The sequence below is a fragment of the Python bivittatus genome, unplaced genomic scaffold (genome assembly GCF_059951505.1).
Source record: "Python bivittatus isolate LINGU-HERP-01145 unplaced genomic scaffold, Pbiv_v1 ctg000850_np1212, whole genome shotgun sequence".
NCBI lineage: Eukaryota > Metazoa > Chordata > Lepidosauria > Squamata > Pythonidae > Python > Python bivittatus.
In genome coordinates, this window is record NW_028277112.1 from 807,374 (window position 1) to 826,855 (window position 19,482).

Below are 19,482 nucleotides of genomic sequence, written 5' to 3' on the forward strand. Positions count from 1 at the left end.
CGGAGTTTGCGAACCGAAGCAAAATTTTGCGGCCGGAGCTGGTCATCACCCAAAAAGTTCGTGAACAGAAGTGTTCGTAACCCGAGGTTCCTCTGTACTTTGAAACCAAAATAGTCAAAGCACAGTTTACCTTAATTGTTGTTCTACCTCCTCCTTGCTGTAAGTTACCATCTCACATACAGTGGGGCAAAAAAGTATTTAGTCAGCCACCAATTGGGCAAGTTCTCCCATTTAAAAAGATGAGAGAGGCCTGTAATTTTCATCATAGGTATACCTCAACTATGAGAGACAAAATGGGGAAAAAATCCAGAAAATCACATTGTCTGATTTTTAAAGAATTTATTTGCAAATCGTGGAAAATAAGTATTTGGTCAATATCAAAAGTTCATCTCAATACTTTGTTATATATCCTTTGTTGGCAGTGACAGAGGTCAAACTTTTTCTGTAAATCTTCACAAGGTTTTCACACACTGTTGCTGGTATTTTGGCCCATTCCTCCATGCAGATCTCCTCTAGAGCAGTGATGTTTTGGGGCTGTCGCTGGGCAACACGGACTTTCAACTCCCTCCAAAGGTTTTCCATGGGGTTGAGATCTGGAGACTGGCTAGGCCACTCCAGGACCTTGAAATGCTTCTTATGAAGCCACTCCTTCGTTGCCCAGGCAGTGTGTTTGGGATCATTGTCATGCTGAAAGACCCAGCCACGTTTCATCTTCAATGCCCTTGCTGATGGAAGGAGGTGTTCACTCAAAATCTCACGATACATGGCCCCATTCATTCTTTCCTTTACACGGATCAGTCGTCCTGGTCCCTTTGCAGAAAAACAGCCCCAAAGCATGATGTTTCCACCCCCATGCTTCACAGTAGGTATGGTGTTCTTTGGATGCAACTCAGCATTCTCTCTCCTCCAAACACAACGAGTTGAGTTTAGACCAAAACGTTCTACTTTGGTTTCATCTGACCATATGACATTCTCCCAAACCTCTTCTGGATCATCCAAATGCTCTCTAGCAAACTTCAGACGGGCCCGGACATGTACTGGCTTAAGCAGGGGGACACATCTGGCACTGCAGGATTTGAGTCCCTGGCGGCATAGTGTGTTACTGATGGTCGCCTTTGTTACTTTGGTCCCAGCTCTCTGCAGGTCATTCACTAGGTCCCCCCATGTGGTTCTGGGATTTTTGCTCACCGTTCTTGTGATCATTTTGACCCCACAGGGTGAGACCTTGCGTGGAGCCCCAGATCAAGGGAGATTATCAGTGGTCTTGTATGTCTTCCATTTTCTAATTATTGCTCCCACAGTTGATTTCTTCACACCAAGCTGCTTGCCTATTGCAGATTCAGTCTTCCCAGCCTGGTGCAGGTCTACAATTTTGTTTCTGGTGTCCTTCGACAGCTCTTTGGTCTTGGCCATAGTGGAGTTTGGAGTGTGACTGTTTGAGGTTGTGGACAGGTGTCTTTTATACTGATAACAAGGTCAAATAGGTGCCATTACTACAGGTAACAAGTGGAGGACAGAGGAGCCTCTTAAAGAAGTAGTTACAGGTCTGTGAGAGCCAGACATCTTGCTTGTTTGTACGTGACCAAATACTTATTTTCCACCATGATTTGCAAATAAATTCTTTAAAAATCAGACAATGTGATTTTCTGGATTTTTTTTCTCATTTTGTCTCTCATAGTATTCCTATGATGAAAATTACAGGCCTCTCTCATCTTTTTAAGTGGGAGAACTTGCACAATTGGTGGCTGACTAAATACTTTTTTGCCCCACTGTAAAAGAGTCACTTTTATATGAGATGGGCGGCTATATAAATATGATAAATAAATAAAATAAAAATAAACAGATCTGTATAATCTTTCCTTAATTTCAAGTGTGCTATTCTATTATGATTATTGTATAAAACCCCAAGCATATCATCAGAGTTGTTAATGGAGAAATGCCTTGCATAAATGCTAAATACCTCTTCCTCTACAATCGGATCATAATTTGAGTAAACTGAGTATTTAATTTCTTCATTTTATAGAAAGTTTTTGGAGGAAGAAAATAGATCTTAAATGTTAATAGCCTGACCTTGTGATAAATACAGTAAACCTAAAAAGAACTTATTAATTAAAAAATAATGGTATGTAATTTAGAATAAAATAAAATTTTCTATTAATCTAGAATCTGAATACATATTCCCATTGGTATCCCAAATAAATGGTAGAATAAAGGTACTGCTATATTAGGGATTTGAGGATTTTTAAAATCGCTAACAAAGGTACTTTTTCATTTCAAGAAATTAAAAATGATTGTTCCATAAATATTGTCAGGATCTACGCAAACCAGATTCTTCGATTGTTTTAATATGCTTTAATTACTAATTATACTTTTGCTTTAATTGCTAAACATAGATCAATAGTGTAATGCTGGGAATGTTATTCTAACCGTTTGCTTGACCTGCCATAAGGGGGGGAAGGAGGAGGCCAGGTGCCGTTATCTCTATCTTGAGCCAGACATCCAAGGCCAGGACGTGTGAGAACTGGAGGAAGGCGCGAAGAGCTGCAAGTGGGAATAGAAACCTAGAAGGGGGGGAAGTTGGGCTTAAAAAGACAAGGCTTTGCTATGTTCAGGCAGACTCAACAAACTATGATGCTGTGCGTTTCTCCTAAATAAAGAAATCTGTAATGGAACTCTTTGGACTCCAGAGGATTTACTGAACTTTGGGATTGAGTGTGCAGACTCTGACAAATATAGTATATGCTAGTTGTACATATTTCTCATCATTAGTACTTTAACAGTTTAGAAACTGACATGATCTACAAACCAGTTAAGTGAGATTAGGAATAAGTGGATGAACTTTAATGTTATTATACTAGTATAAGGGAGACCACAGAAACTACAGTAATTTGGCTGAGCTGCATTATGGTTTGGGATATCAAATTGAAAACCTAGCAGTCATCCTACATAAAAAGCCCTGTTGATGTGAAGTATTTCCCATATTTAAACAATGTATGCTTTTCTTTTATAGTTTAAAATCTATACTACACTCTTTAAAAACATTGACGATTTATACTTTTTTCAGATACTTTCCTTCATAAAAGTTATATCTATGAGTGAAGAATAATATTCTGTTAGTTGGAGATAAACTGGAATATGTCAAAGCTCACAATAGGTAATTATAGTCTAACACATACTGCAGTACAATTGTTATAGTATGTCTTCACTGGACATTATATATTTTCTTTTCAGATCATTAGGGAGATATTGCAGATTCAGTAATATCTAGTCAAAACTATTAGGTATGTTTCCTATCTGAAAAATTAAAGTATTATAATTATGATTATTTTTTAATTTACATTATAGGGTAATCCCTTCAGTTTATACCAAAACATATAAAGACCATACTTATAATTTGGGATCTAACTGTAAAACAGTGTGTTCTGCATTATGACATGAGGAACTTAATATGAAGCATTTACTTGCTGAAGCTAATCAGCCTTGGGTTTGGTCAGAGACAGGGAATGTATGGGAAACTTACAAATTCTAACCTACATTCCATGAATGGAAGAAAGGCAAGAAATAAATAAATTTGGTGTATTAGTATTATATTGCAAGGAGAAGACATACTTGATATCAACCATTTGTTAAAGCTTGTTGAAAGGGTATAGAAGAAGGAGAGCTTTATTAAGAATAAACTAGCTTGTGTGTGGAAATATTGAGAATGGAGAAAAGAGTAAAGAAGGGGAAAGAGATTCCTAGAATGAACACATATAATATTAAGGGGGAAGCTTTTGGAACTGGAAGTAGAAATATGAACAAAAAACTTTACAAATTGAAAATATATCAAATGCTAATAATATATTGGATTTTATTTTATAGCAACCTCGATTGTCCATTACCTCCCTGGATAAATCTAACATATGGCACATGAGCATAGAAGCTTTTTTAGATTGGGTGACTTATATAACAGAAAAGGTAAGTTATTACATTCATTCAGATTGAAGTAAGTAATTCCCACTGTGTTTTGATGATGATGATGATGATGATGATGATATTATTATTATTATTATTATTATTATTATTATTATTATTATTATTATTTGCTACCAAGTTGGTGTGAGCTCTTAGTGACCACATTAATAGATTTTCTCTAGAATGATCTGTCCCCGGCTTGGTCCTTCAGGTCCTCCAACAATTTATTCATCACCACTTTAATTGAGTCAATCCACCTTGCTGCTGGTCCTCTTCTTTTTCTGTCTACCCTTCTCAGCGTTACAGAGTTTCCCAGAAAGCTAGGTCTTCACATAATGTGTCCAAATGTAGTAATTTGAGCTTCATCATTTGTGTCTTGAATAAGAATTCTGGATGGATTTGTTGTGTGATTCATTTCTCTGTTTTCTTGACTATCCATGGTATTCTTTTGAGTCTTCTCCAACACCAAAGTTCAAAAACATCAATATTCTTTCTATCCTGCCTCTTCAAAGTCCAACTTTCATTTCTATGGAGTATCACAGGGAAAACCACCTTCACAATTCTGATCACTGCATCTGAATATCTTTTCCAAGACTTTCATTGCTACTCTACCAAGTGCTAGTCTATGACACATTTCTTTTTTTTTTCTAATAATTGTATTAAAGGTTATAATTGCAATAGTAAAAACTAATACAGGAAGGAAGGAAGGAAGGAAGGAAGGAAGGAAGGAAGGAAGGAAGGAAGGAAGGAAGGAAGGAAGGAGTGCAAAGGAAAAGAAAAAACAGAATAAAAAGAAAGAAAGGAAATTAAGAATATAGTAAAGAAAAAAAAATATATAAAGAAGTGACTTCCAACCTCCATCACAACTATAAACAATTTTAGTAACTTTTCACATCCTCTTAATTTACAACTAATGATTTCTTCATCCCATGTCCCATCTCCTATCTATGAACAAATCCATAAAGCCTCATCATTTCAGTCCTGGTGTCAGCAAAGCTCCATTAAGGGTTGCCAGAAATAATATTTCTGTTTTAACCTTGATCAAATAAACCAACTTTACATTCCTTCCTTTTCCTTCTAACAATCTTAATTTTTAGTCCAGTGTTTCTCAACCTTGGCAACTTTAAGATGGGTGGACTTCAACTCCCAGAATTCCCCAGCCAGCCATGGGGAAGTTGAAGTCCACCCATCTTAAAGTTGCCAAGGTTGAGAAACACTGCTTTAGTCCATTGAAGTAATGTTGTAGAACTTGATTTCTTTTCATTTGTTTTTTACCCCTTCTCACAAGATTCATCCAAGCTTTTACAAACCTCTTCTGTAAATCTAATATAAAAGAATTATCCAGGTCACTCTCTTGTTTTATTATTTGTAATTCCTTTTTGATTTTTACAGCATCAACCAATTTCTTTTATATGTCCAATAAAACATCTTTTTCCATGTAACTCTTAGCCTAATAGCTGAAAAGTAGTTAATAAGCAATTTCCAAATGTGATTAGAAAAGAAAGTGTGAGAACTTAGTGTCCTTTTAAAGGTGCTGACTACGGTTTGAACAAGATAGCTATTCCCTCGTCTCCCAGTGCCTAAAACGTGTCAGAGACTGCTGTCTTGTAGTCTCCTTGTGAGGAACAAGTGTCTGGAGTGCTTGTAGGCAATCTCCTGTCCTCTCTTTGTCTGGAGAGGTTCAAAGAGCGGGTCTACTCACCAGCTCTTCATTCTTTGCCATGGTCATTGGCTCCACTTTTCATGGAGCCATTTTCAGTCTGCCATTTCTTCCTTCAGAAGTTGTCTGTGGCACATTTCTTGACTTCTGGTTCCTTTTAATTTTATCAATTTTATTTTTTTACAATTTGTGGGTGTGCATGTGGGTGTGCGCCCATCTTGACTCTGGCAACTGCCTGGACAAGTCCCTGCAGTTTTCTTGGCAAGGTTTTCAGAAGTAGTTTACCTTTGCCTTCTTCCCAGGGCTGAAAGAGACTGGCCAAAGTCACCCAGCTGGCTTTGTGCCTTATGCAGGACTAGAACTCAGTCTACCAGTTTCTAGCCTGGTGTCTTAAACTACAGGTGGTTTATTTAACAAGCACTCATTCAGCAACCATTCAAATATGCGATGGTGCTGAATGAATGGTAGTTACAACTGGTCCTCAAAGTTCCAGCCAGCACAGCACCCCCGCAGTCACGTGATCATGATTTGTGACCTTCCCTGCCAGCTTCTCACAAGCAAGGTCAGTGGGGAAGCTGGCAGGAAGTTGGAAGTCACAATCACATCAGAGCCTTGCTTAACAACCTGCTGGTCCTCGCTTAAAGTAAGAAAGTCAATTTGATGTAATACCTATAGTCCTCAGTTAATGATAGTAAATGGGACCAGAATTGGCAAAGAATGAAGAGCCAGTGAGTAGACCAACTCTTCGAACCTCTCCAGACAAAGAGAGGACAGGAAATTGCCTACAAGCACTCCAGACACTTGCTCCTCACAAGGAGACTACAAGACAGCAGTCTCTGACACGTTTTAGGTACTGGGAGACGAGGGAATAGCCATCTTGCTCGAACCGCAGTCAGCACCTTTAAAAGGACACTAGCCAATGACCAAGGACTGCCAGAACTGCCATCACTAAGCAGCACAGTCATGTGATAATTGCGCTTTACAACCAGTTTGTTTAGCAATGGAAATTCTGGTCCCATTTACTGTAGACTATATGTACTACATCAAATTGACTTTCTTACTTTAGCTATCCATCATTTCAGTGTCTTCATTGTCAGTTTTAAGGCTGGTTGCTTTACCTGTTGAGACTAATTTGGTCTTCTTTTTATTTAATCTTAGTCCCATTTTTACTGTGCTCCTTAACTTTCATTACTGGAACTTCCAGTTCATTTGCATTTTCAGCTATCAGAGTAGTATTATCTGTTTAGCGCAGATTATTGATGTTTCTTCCACCATGTTAAAAACCATTCTAATTTTCCACTCCAGCTTCACTAAATGACATAGAGGTTGAATATATAAGGGGAAAATATACAGCCTTGTCTCACTCCTTGGCCTACCTGGAGCCAGTCTGTTTTGCCATGTTCCAACCAGACTGTGGCTTCTTGACCTTAGTATAAATTTTGCATGAGGACAATGAGTTGTTCTGGTATTCCCATTATTTAAGCACATTTCACAGCTTGACGTAATCAACAGAAACTATCACCACAAGTAAGGATTTCTATAATCAGTGAACCACATATGGATTTCTTTTTGGCATTCTTTGCTTTTCTCTATTATTTAGTTTACATCAGCAATAATGTCTTCTTGCCCTTTGGCCTTTTCTAAAGCCAGCTTGAACATCTGGCATCTCTCTTTACATGTAGGGCTATAATACATATTGGATTATTCTAAGCATTCTTTTGCTAGCATGTAAAATTAGAATATTGTATACTAGTTTGCACATTTGTTTAGTTTCCTTTCTTTGGTATTGGAATGTACATTGACCTCTTCTAGTCTGCTGGGCACTGTGTCATCCTCTAAATTTGCTGCCATAGTTTGGTTAGAACCTTTACAGATTCTTCTTCTATTGCTTACCATGTTTCCATAGATACTCCAAGTTGGAATCCTGTAGCCTTCTAACTTGGTAATGACTGGAATGCTCATCTGACATCATCTACTAGTACCAGAGATTCTTGTAAGTAGGGAACCTCTTCTAAGATACGTTGGATGTTGACATTTCTACTGTACAGAATGTCAGTATACTGTTCCATCTTTGATGATCTTTGAATATCTGTCCATTGACATTTAGCATACCAATTTAAGATTGAATCCTCCTTCTGAATTCAGAGATCTTTTGAAAGACTTTCCTTGTTTTTCCACTGTGAAAGCAGTGCCCTTCTTTATTTGTTTTTCATGTCCTGAGTAGTAAGCAGTATGATCTTCTAACTAAAAATGTATAATTCTAGTACATTTCAATTCACTGATGCCTAAGATGTCAACGTGTAGCTGATTCACTTCATCTTTCACTGTATTGAGCTTTCCTATGCTCATGCTTCTTAGGTTCCAAGTTCTCACTATAATTCTGTCTTTGCAGCTTCAGATTTTCTTTTCCCCCATGATACATTCCAGAGACTTTAATCTAGCCACATTGTAAACACCATTTGATGTCAGTCCTTCAAGGTAGACCAAACTAGGAAACCAATGCCATGTAGGTCAGTATTACTTTTATTGTAAAGTTTTCATCTGACTGGTGCCTTGGTAGTGGCTCTTTCTCCTGTCCTTCACAGCCATTCTCTCTGTCTTCTACGTTTGTACTCTGAAAGTTCCTCAGCTCTTTCTCAGTGATATCTGACCCATCATTGGGTTCTATATTATCAGTCGCTTTCTATTGTCTATCCATGTGGTTTTTGTGTCACTAAAGTGATCATCTGCCTCCAGCATATTTCTGTATCTCCACTGCCCAATATAGGTGCCTGCTTGCTTTAGCTCGGGGGTCCCCAAACTCTTCACCTCATCAACTCCTTCATGAAGTTTCAGATTATTCATCAACCTCCAAACATTTATTATATGGATTATATGAAATTATATGAAAATAATTTAATATATACTACTTTAATAGTAGTATAAATAATAATAAATGAGGCCAGTAACAACACACAACTGATAGAGACAGCTTACAGGTGCTCTTGCTGGTGGCTGACCATCCAACCCTGGGTAACACTGTCTCACTGCTAGCCACCTCACCTTCAGGACTAGGGACTGGCGTGGAGCTCTTCAGAGACCCTAATAGATTAATTGACCCCAGTTGACCTTCCATCATTTATCGACCATCTATTGACTCCCAGACATTTACTGACTCCCTTTTGATCCCCATCCATTTAGCAACCCCTTGGATAGTCCCATGATGTCAGCTGGGATGACATCACACTTTGGGTGGCCCTGGTGGGATTAAATCCTCTTACCATATACTCCCAGTGTCCTTTGGTCATCCCTCCCAAGAACACCTCACCACCACCACCACCACCACCACCATCACTACGATAAGGCAGCTCAGCAAGACTTGAGGGGCCACTGCAATTTAGCAGTAACCAAATGTATAGAATGTGTGTTTAGCTACTAGTGTAGAGTTAGAGAAGTTAGGGCTGCATGTGGTCATCCTTGCTTGTGGCATACAGAGATCGCTCTTATTAAAAGGGATAAAATTTGGTGATGTGGTTTGCTGTCATTCTGAAGAGGAAATTCAGGAGAACATGAAACTTAATCCAGAATTAAATAGCTCAAAAACCCAGATGGTAGACCTCAGAACTTTGCCTCCAAATCCAGGAAAACAAAATTTAACACCCAGATTCTGTAGATTTCACTATCACTTTGCCCAGTGATCCTTGGACTCCTTCCGAATGTTAAATGTGGCCTACAGCCAGCAATATATTATACACTTCTGTCTCTTTTTTTAAAGAACTTTATTAAATTTCAGTAAAGGATAAAAAGACAAGAAGAAAAAAGAAAATGACAAAAGAAAAAAATATATATAGAAGAAAAAAAGTAAAGTAACGTCCAACTTTGGTATAGGTATAAATATAAAATACATTCACTTCTTACTCTAATATTTGAAAAACTATAATATATATCTATATCAACAAATAATATAAAACAAATTAATACAAAGTATCTCTCTAATTACAAAATAAAGCAGTCATCAAACCCCAAAATCAATAGTTCATTTTTTTGAGTCTCAAGTAAAAAGTCCAAGAGCCGTTTCCAAGTAGAAACAAAGCTAGACAATGTCTTTTCTTTAATCAAAATAGTCAGTTTACATCTCTGTCTTAAAATCTGTGTTTTATTCTTCAGTGAAATCTAAACTTGCATGTCTTGTGTTCCTTGTATTGTCCCATACATAAAGCCAAATTTACACTCTCTGCCTAAGAGAATGTATTCCCTACAGATCATGGAATTGTATTTGATCATGATTCATTGCTACATATTGTCATTCTCATCATACACAGACTTCCATGTATGTCTGTATATGTCACAAGAACTCCAAAATGAAAGGGTATTCAAAGCTATAATTCACAAGGAACAGACTGTACAACATATTTCAGAAAATATAGGAAAAAGCTACTTCAAAATGGGAAACCTACCTTGCAGATGACTAACACTGCAGTCTTTATCTTGCTACAATTTATGTATCTATTTAACAATAGTAATAAACCATCCTGTCCTAATGGACTCTGGGTAGAATACAAGAAAGTCAAATGCAAAAGTCAAAACAAAAATAAAAGCCCCACATAATTAGTTAACATAATATAATTTAAAGCCGTTAATAAAAACATAGGTATCCTTAAAATTAAACTCTTTTAATCCAAGGACCAAACACATGCTGAAATAAAACTGCTTTAGCTTGCTGCAAAATGCTAGCAGAAATGTGGCCATCTATACCTCTACAGCAGTGTTTCTCAACCTTAGCAACTTTGTGTGGACTTCAGCTTCCAGAATTCTGGGAGGTGAAGTCCACACATCTTAAACTTGCCAAGGTTGAGAAATACTGCTCTGCAGGGAGAGTGTTTCATAAACTGGGGACTGCCACTGGGGAGGCCTGTTGCCTTGTCCATGCTCTAGGTACCTCACAAGGAGAGGGACCTACATTAGGCCCTGTCTTGATGACCAGGCTAGTTGGAGGTTCTATTTTAGCAAGGCATTGTCTTATATATCCCAGAGCTGTACCATCAGAGGCTTTAAAGGTAATAATCACTACTTTGAATTAGGCCCCAAATACAAATATATTACAAACAAAAAAGTTGCTTCCTAAATATATTAGTCCTCTTACACTGAATCCATTGTACTGCTTCTAATTGTCATGATGGGTATTTGGACTCAAACATTTTAACTGTCTCTATACGATGCCCACTTTATCACCAACAGCAGATGGTTCTGTTCCTGCAGTACAGGTAGTCCTCACTTAACAATAGGGACCGGGAAATTGGTTGTTGAGGATGGTTGCATCACCACATGACCGGATCCAATTTTACAACCATTTTTACAATGGTCGATAAGTGAATCGCTGGGGTCGTTAAGCGAATCACATGGTTGTTAACTGAATCACATATTAAATGAATCCAGCTTCCCCAATGGACATTTTATGCTGGAATTCACTTAACAACCACGTGATTCACTTAATGCTCGTGGTGATTCAATTAAGGACCATCATAAAAAAGGTTGCAAATTGTGATCACGTGACTGCAAGGGGTGGTGTGACAGTCATAAGTGCAAGTACAGGTTATAAAGCACTTTTTCTGAGGCAGTTGTAACTTCAAACCATCATGAAACTAATGGTTGTTAAACAAGGACTACCTGTACCTCAGTGAAAACAATAAAATGTTCATAAGCTATCCACTTTTGGTATGCAACTAAGCTCCAAACTTCAGTAAGCTTATTTGTCTGGTAATACTAACTGCACATAGTATTATAATTTCTAAGATGTTTGAAGACTGCTTAATGTTCAAAAATACTCAGTAGCTAGTGTAAATATAAAACCAGAGTATTTAGTAGTATCAGAGAATATTTTTAAATGTTTACAATGGAACTTTAACATTTGAACATTTCCAAAATGTATTTATCTCAAGGAACTTTTTTCAAAAATATTAGGTTTTGTCTTTTGATATTTGATTGCTTTTGTTACTTGATTATATTTCAGTTATAAAATGAGAAATATATATAGTCTTTCCTATTTTGTGGGAGAAAATTGACTTCATGACCATTTCTTATCTCATGAATTATGAAGAATTAATGGTTTATTTTCTTCCATAGGCAGATGGACAACTGGAAAACTGAACTGCTCATTTTGTGAGGCTTGCCTTGGAGAATGTAACTTTATCAGTAATACAGCATGTTTATGTGGACAGCTTACAAATATACATATTTGCAAAAGACAAACTGGCTGCCAGATAGCTACTACAGTTAGATTACCAAAATCACAAGTAAAGCACTTGTCACTTTGTAAATGCCATTTTGATTCTACTAAAAAAATACATGAGAGTACTACAGGTGGAATTCTGAGAGCTGAAAATCGAAGAGTTCCATATCTGGCTAAAGTACTGGAAGATTAATGGAGGCACTCTGCCTAGAGGTAAAATCAGCTAACTTTGAGATGAATAATAAAAAACTATGCTTCAAAGGGTCTGATCTAAAAACAAGTATTTCAGCTTCAGTGGCTCTGAATGACGGATACACTATAAAAGCTTTTCATAGAATACCACAGAGTTTGAGAAAGAGGCTTGTCTTGCTACCTACTTTCTATGGAATATCCACAATTGAGGGACCTGTTTTCTCTAGGCAACACGAAACACAGCATTTTAACTCAAAAGATTGCTTACCATTGAAATCCAACAAAGTACGTAACTATTTTCAGTTCCGACTTGAATCTGATACTACTGAGCTTTCAAAGAATTTTTCAGTTACTTCTCACAGGATATTAGCACAAGACGAAACTGGGTTTAATCCTGTTTGGAAAGCTTCAAAAAGCTATCTTGAGAGTGCTGCTATTAATCACCAGCTGTTCTTACCTTCATCAGAGAATATTGCAAAAGAAAGTATTGTGCAGCTGCCCAATACATCTTTTGATCTTCTTCAGCCCTTCACAACTGTTAATCAAGAGTTGTGCAAGAGAAAAAGAAACCAGTTGAACAATTTGGGGAGAAAAGATAACTGCCAAGACCAGGTATGTATTAAAACAATTTTATAGATTATATTAGATGAAGAATTTTTCTATGATTACTGAGTGGAGCTTTGGTGTATTGTGAAATTTTTTCTGAAAGTGTCCTTGGAGCTTCTAAACTTAAAAATAACCTATCGTACATTATAACTATTTATCTCAATTTTATTTTCCATATTTCCAGCATTTTTTTGTTTTGTAGAGCAGTAGTCTATACTCATCACGAAATATACATTCAGTATCATATTTATATTTGAGTTCCTATTCTGAAATGTAAATGCTTTCTTTCAAACAAAGTTTTCTCAGTGTACTTATAAACATTTTGAAATTGTGATTAAAATGTAAACGTGGGTTAAAATATACAACAAATAACTGTAAATATGAGAAGATAATGACGACAATGACAGCAATGAGTAAAATGGATGGAAAGTATCAAAGAGATTACAGGACTGTCCTTGGAGAACAAAGACAAATTGAAATGGCACGCACTTGTCTGTGAAGTCATTAGGATTTGAACTTGATGCAGTGGTAACAAAAGCAGAAATAAAAGTAGACAAATTCCAGTGTAGCATAATATTAACATGTTCATTAAAAATGAAATTAAAAGGCCTGGGAGAATAAAATAGATGTTGAAAAGATAATATTGTAGGCATCAGTCATGATTCAGAAGGGAGCATTTCAACACAGCATCACTACTGGGAAGGCCTACTTCCAGGAAGAAACAGCTGGACATTCTTTCCGTTTCCTTCCCTGCAAAAATCATCCTACACAAGTTCAATTTCAAAACCAGAGATAAACCCAATTGTTATGGACAGAGAAAATTTTTTTATCCAAGCATCTGGTCAACCATCACGTGACCAAGCAACCTGCCTAGGAAAGGAATGTTGAATGCTAAACTATAATTAGCTTTTTAGAGTCCAGTGATTGCTCTTACTGTCTTACTCCCTTTACTGAGGCCAAGACCATTCTTTGTTGTAGAATATATTTATAAACTATTGGACTCAGCTGAACACACCTTTCCTACTAAATATAATATTAATCTAGAAAGGACACAGAGCAAACAGGTGATATACTACCTAGTATTTTGTCTATATTATGATGGCCTTCAAATAAAAAGTTACTGGAAAACTGTCCAGACAAAGCTCTGGACAGTTCTACAGACTGAACTGCTAATTCATGTCCTCGAAGTATTTTGCAAACGTGACAACAAGCTACCAAGAATCCTGTTTGCTCTCTCAATTTTAATCCCCTCAAAACCTCATTACAAAGGCATAATGATAAAGGGGAAAAAATGGCTTTGGGGCTGCATAATCACCACAGAATAGACTTAATAATGAACTCTTACTTGTGTTCTGTCCAATCTGAGATATGTTTTCCTCGGTATTCCAGTTGCCCTCCAATTTCCTTCATTGTTCTCAGTTTGGGTGTATATTAAAGACTGAATGGTCACCAGAGGTCAGGTCAACTGCCCTACTAGTTAGAAAGTCCTTGAGCCCTATAGAATGGGCCATATAATAGGTACCCTGCCCCTGTAGAGAAAAATAATTGCTTCAAGTCTAAAGTGGTATGTCAGTGACAACAAAACAGCTGTAAACATTCCAAATTTTAGACAACCACTCTCCTGATCAGCTATTTGTATTGAGCTCTTACATATGCAAGGGGAGACAAGTGACAAAGCATGCATCAAAAGATCATGACACAAACACTGTGGTTTATGTACTGGTGTCCAACATCAGGGTGCAATTATGAAAGGCCAGAATTGGCATTGTGACATCCCAATCTACATTTCATCATTTTTTGCTGTTCTGTGTGACATAGTAGCAGATACCTATGGTTGGTTACTAAGAAAGTGTTATATGAATGCCTGCTTAACCAAAGCCATAAAAGAGTGGCACAAGTGACTATTTAGAACGGATCTGTGATTGTCATAACTATTGTGAAATCCTGAACTGCTAACTAGTATTTAACAAAAGGACCTATAGAAGTAAAGATAATAAATATAACTGCTCATTTGGAGGATAGGGATGAGCTGTGTGGCCCCAGACCTTGGCCTCTAGGTCTTACCCTAAGATGTACATATGTTCCCTGTTAGAACCATACAGAAGAAATGTTTGCCTATTTTTAATTATTTCTATTTAGAATAAAATACAAGTAAAAATCCTTGATCCAAGCACTGGAGATCAAGAGGTCAGTGGCAGTTCCTATTTCAGGAGGCAAGATGCTCCAAAGTGTGGTACCATCCACAGAAGGAGCATCATCAGGCCCCCAACCCTTTCACTTTGTGTGGGATTGGGACATTCGGCATTCCTTTCTTAAAACAATGTATGAGGGTTGAATCTTGCCAGGAGAGACATTCCTGTAAGCACCCAGAAGCTAAGCAATATTTTTACTCATGTAAGATATCATAGTTATTTTAGTTTATCTGCCTTCTTGAACAAATACACTGCATGCTAAAATGTAACTGTTTTCTACGAGAGATTTATGTGCATTTTTCAGTAACCTTCAGTTGCCTCTAGATATATCATTCTCATGTTAAATTTTATGATGGCTAGCCAGCATTTTTAACATTCCCAGAATAACTGATATTAAATCTTTAAATAAAATATCTTCCTAACTAAAAGATGAGCGTTGTTCTAGTTGGTATTGTGTCCTTATTATCACGGAATGCTGCATGTGCATGAGTACAACTAAGGCTGGTAATATGGTCTGCTCTTCCTGTATCTTACTACAAAAGCGTTACATGAATGCTTTTTCTGTCCAAAGCAATGATGGTAATAGAAGTCAATATTCATGGGGCCATCTGTTGAAGACTATAGCACATGGAAGACTGCAACTTGTAAAGCAAGAGGTCCCAATGGTAAAAAGCAGGATGGGATGGGAAGTTGTCATTTTGTGAAAGTAAGACAAGAATATAATACATCAGAAAGAAGGGGGGTTGATCTGGTGGGGTGGAAAGGGAGGTGTAGGTTTAATTATGAATGAAAGGGCTAAAATGTATTAACAGTTGTCGTCTAGATTGTTAAAAACCACTTTAAATTAGAAATCTGCAGGTTGTGATAGATGCATCTTGCTTTCTAGTGAATGATACTAACAGGTATGTTTTGAGAAAAAATATACAAGTTTATGAATGTATGCAATCTGGGGGAAAGTTAGGTAACATGAACATATGAATGGGTATAAGATGAGACAGTACAGAAAATATTATTGGAGACCCAAGAATGAATGAAAATCATGATTGTTTGGTGAATATTTGCTTAGAAAAAGGTCTGTTTGTTTCAAATGCAGGGTTTAAGCATAAGTCTATTTGTGTGTACAAATGGAAAAGGAATGAATGAAAAAGATGATTGATTTGATTGTTTATGATAAAAGACTCTGAGAAAGAATTAAAGGAACATCTGCAGAAGCTTCCTGCTTTCATCAAAATAATGAAGATAGCATCACACTTTCACAGCATAAATTCTGCCCCTTTCATATGGGCTTGCAATATCATGACATGCATACAAACATCACGACAGTTCAATACTTCTCTTTTCATTCTAACCCCTTGATTCAGGGGCTGCAGCAGTGAAAGATACAAGGATGATAAGAGATTATGAATAGTTCACAGAATAGATACACCTTGTGTTCCATCCCACTATCACAGCACTTACATTGGGGCTGTCCAGCACTTTCATTCAAAGGAAAAAAAGTGCTTCAGAGTACTGAACATATACCATCTGTCAGCAACTTCTTAAAGCAGCTGTGTTTTTTCCTGGGATCATATCTAGTTCTAGTTTCTATCATGTTGAAATTGGCTTCTTTGCAGTTTGCTGCAGCATTCAACTTATTCTATTCATCCTTTTTTTCCTATCCTTTTAGCTAAACCATCAGTATAACTCACCATGTACATTAAAAAATTATACATTTTTTAAATATGAAGACATGCATAGTTGCATCAGCATTCCTATCAGTTTTCATGTCAATAGTCCAAACTGAAATGCCCATTCTAAAAATCCTTCTGGCATGTTAACAGACAATGTTAGTTTATTTTTATCTCTATTTTTTTTTGTAGCTATGTTTTTTAAAAGGTAATCCCACGTATTTTATACTTAATAAGTGCATACTGTCCCTTCACCAATAGTGCATGTTGCCATTTATTAGGTAGCATGCTGGCACACTCTAAGTTAATTGTATTTCTGTAGTATAACATTTTCTTTTCTCTTTGGTTGTTAATCTTTTTGTATAAAGGAATTCTCAAGCAGATATATAATAATTGAAGTGTGGTGGTTTTTTTCTAACAGCAGGGGGCACCAAATTTCCTCTAGCTACCAAGCAACAAAAGATTGTAAACTTTTGTCACATGCTATATTATGCCCAAAATGTTTTATAAATTACAGTTGTAATACTATTTCATCTGGTGGCTGCAGATTTTAAACATAATAATGCTTATACCCAGTGTTGAAATGCAGCATCTGCTAACTTCTATACAATAAATCGTCTCTTGTGACTGATTTTATTGCATTTTCAAAATGCCGGTGATAAATACACGTAGCATCTTAGCCAGGGAATAGCATTTCTGTTTCTTAAAAATCAATGTCAGAAAATCCCAACAGCTTCTAATCATTGGCTGAACTTTATAGAAGATACAAAGCAGAAGTTCTATTCTCATTTTTTTCCTTGCTCCTAAGATCTTAATAGAGTTGCATTTTTCTCAATGAGAGTTAATTTTTTAATGAAAATTTTCATTAGAATCACTTTTGGAGCTATAAAAATATTCCATGTCCAAAACCCTATTTGTATCAAACTTGATAGGCAACACAGATTTCCTGTCACTGAAGCTGCAGCACTCATGTGCTCACCTTCTTATTTAACTGCACCCTGTAAAGGTTAAATAGGAAGTTTGGCAAACCCCTTGCTTTCCTTCTACAAAGTTAGAAAGAATTAGGACTTATTCTTATTTGCTGAAATGCTCTAGAACAGTGTTTCTCAACCTTGGCAACTTGAAGCTGTGTGGGTGTCAACTCCCAGAATTCTCCAGCCAGCCAAGGTTGAGAAACCCTGCTCTCGAATTTGTATAATATTGCAAAAATAATCTATTACTCAAAGAATGTTCTAACTACGATGTAAAGAAGCAACCCAGAATGCAAAGATTCAATTCAGAAACCATTATCATTGTTAGAGAGAAAGAAAGTGCCATTCATTAGCTAATGTCACCAAGACGGCCACTGCCTTCTCTGGAAAGGCATTTTCCTGAATGGAGAAGCAGAATGGAGATATTCTGTGATATCTAAGGAAATCAGCTGACTTTAAAAGTTTGCCTCAGGGTGACCTCAAAAGCACAGGGTATGATGAGAAACAGCCTGTTTGGGCTCCAGTCCAGGTCACCAAGAGTAGCAGCTGCAGTTGGTTGGCTGCTTTAGAATCCATTGTAACATTTCCAGGGATTCAACTCCAAGCTATAAAAAGGAAAATAAATATTTGTTACATTCTTACGGACATTGTTTGTTCCATGGGATTTTTGGTGTGTCATTTTAGAACGCAGTGAAGTGTTTCTTGCAGGAACAGCATAGGTCAGATGGTTAGAGCATAAAGAATGTTTAGTTTTCTGTCCTTTAAAATTCCACAGGTATTTTTCACACCTGCCTAAACCTTTTGCACAGTACTCTGTATGTGTGCGTGTTTGTCTGTCTATCTCACTATATCATAATGTGGTTGTTTGCTTTTGGTTTAGAATGATGTTAGTCCCCACTTACTTCAGCTTAATTATAGGTGTGGATAGGCCATTATGCATGTAGTGGCATGTATAATTATTGTTTAAAATATCCATGGTTTAAAAAATTTTGCCCTAGCACTATATATGAACCTAGTCACTATTCTTATAAGTTGTACAAAGCTAAGAATTGAAAGTCAGTCTGGATTATAATATTTAATGCTTTGATAATGTAATCAAATCCTCATAGATTATGATCCTGGTCCTATTTGGTATCTGTATGAACATGTATGCATTTTGTATTATTAATTATGTCTGACTTCTATAAGCCTATGTAATAGCAACATTATTTCCTTTTTATCAGTTGGGTGCTATAGAGAGAGAGAGAATCAGTTTGGTGTAGTAGTTAAGGCACCAGGCTAGAAACCTGGAGACAGTGAGTTCTAGTCCTGCCTTAGGCACGAAGCCAGCTAGGTGACTTTGGGCCAGTCACTCTGTCTCAGCCCTAGGAAGCAGGAAATGGCAAACCACTTTTGTAATCTTGCCAAGAAAACTGCAGGGACTCATCCAGGCAGTTGCCACGAGTCAACACTGTCTCAAAGGTGTGTGTGTGTGTGTGTTTGTATACACACACACGCACACACATACATAATACTGGTGGGGCTTAAAACAACGTCCTTCTTAAAACTTTTATCTGCACTGGCTAGAAAAATGTAAAGTCTCCTTTAAGTCAAGCTCAACTTCGGCTGACTGTGTGGACACAATCAATGGAGTTTTCTTGCAACAATATAGAAATGCTTTAGTCTTGCCTACAGCCTAGGTGTTTCCTGATAATAGGCCATCCAAGTACTGACTAGATGAGACCTGGTTGATTAAGTGCTGCTAACTGTGGTATTTATTTAAATTCTGCATTACTATTCTAATTCTCCTCTAGTTTAGTTTTCTTCTATATGGAAATTAATAATGAATTTATACCAAGCATAAGTGTTTGCCGCAAAGTGCGGAACCCTTTTCCCCCAGGTTCTGCCCAACAAGACCCCGAAGACGAGAATTGACTGTTCCTCTTTTTATTGAAGCACTTCAAGAAAAAGGACTCTGTCTCCTAAAGGGAGAGGAGCCCCAAGCAAACTTTTACATCTATTTTTATACTTGTTGGGGGAAAAATGGAATAAA

At 37.0% G+C, this 19,482-nt stretch overlaps 1 protein-coding gene across 1 annotated transcript in view; it reads left to right on the forward strand.

Annotated features, from left to right (window-relative positions):
• Positions 1–19,482, forward strand: part of RNF180 (ring finger protein 180) — a 77,490-nt gene that overhangs the window by 14,627 nt on the left and 43,381 nt on the right. Inside the window, 3 exon segments of the mRNA XM_088129989.1 lie at positions 3,862–3,957; positions 11,717–11,998; positions 12,001–12,626. Of these exon segments, the coding sequence (XP_087986115.1) occupies positions 3,903–3,957; positions 11,717–11,998; positions 12,001–12,626 (963 nt within the window). The 5' untranslated portion in view covers positions 3,862–3,902.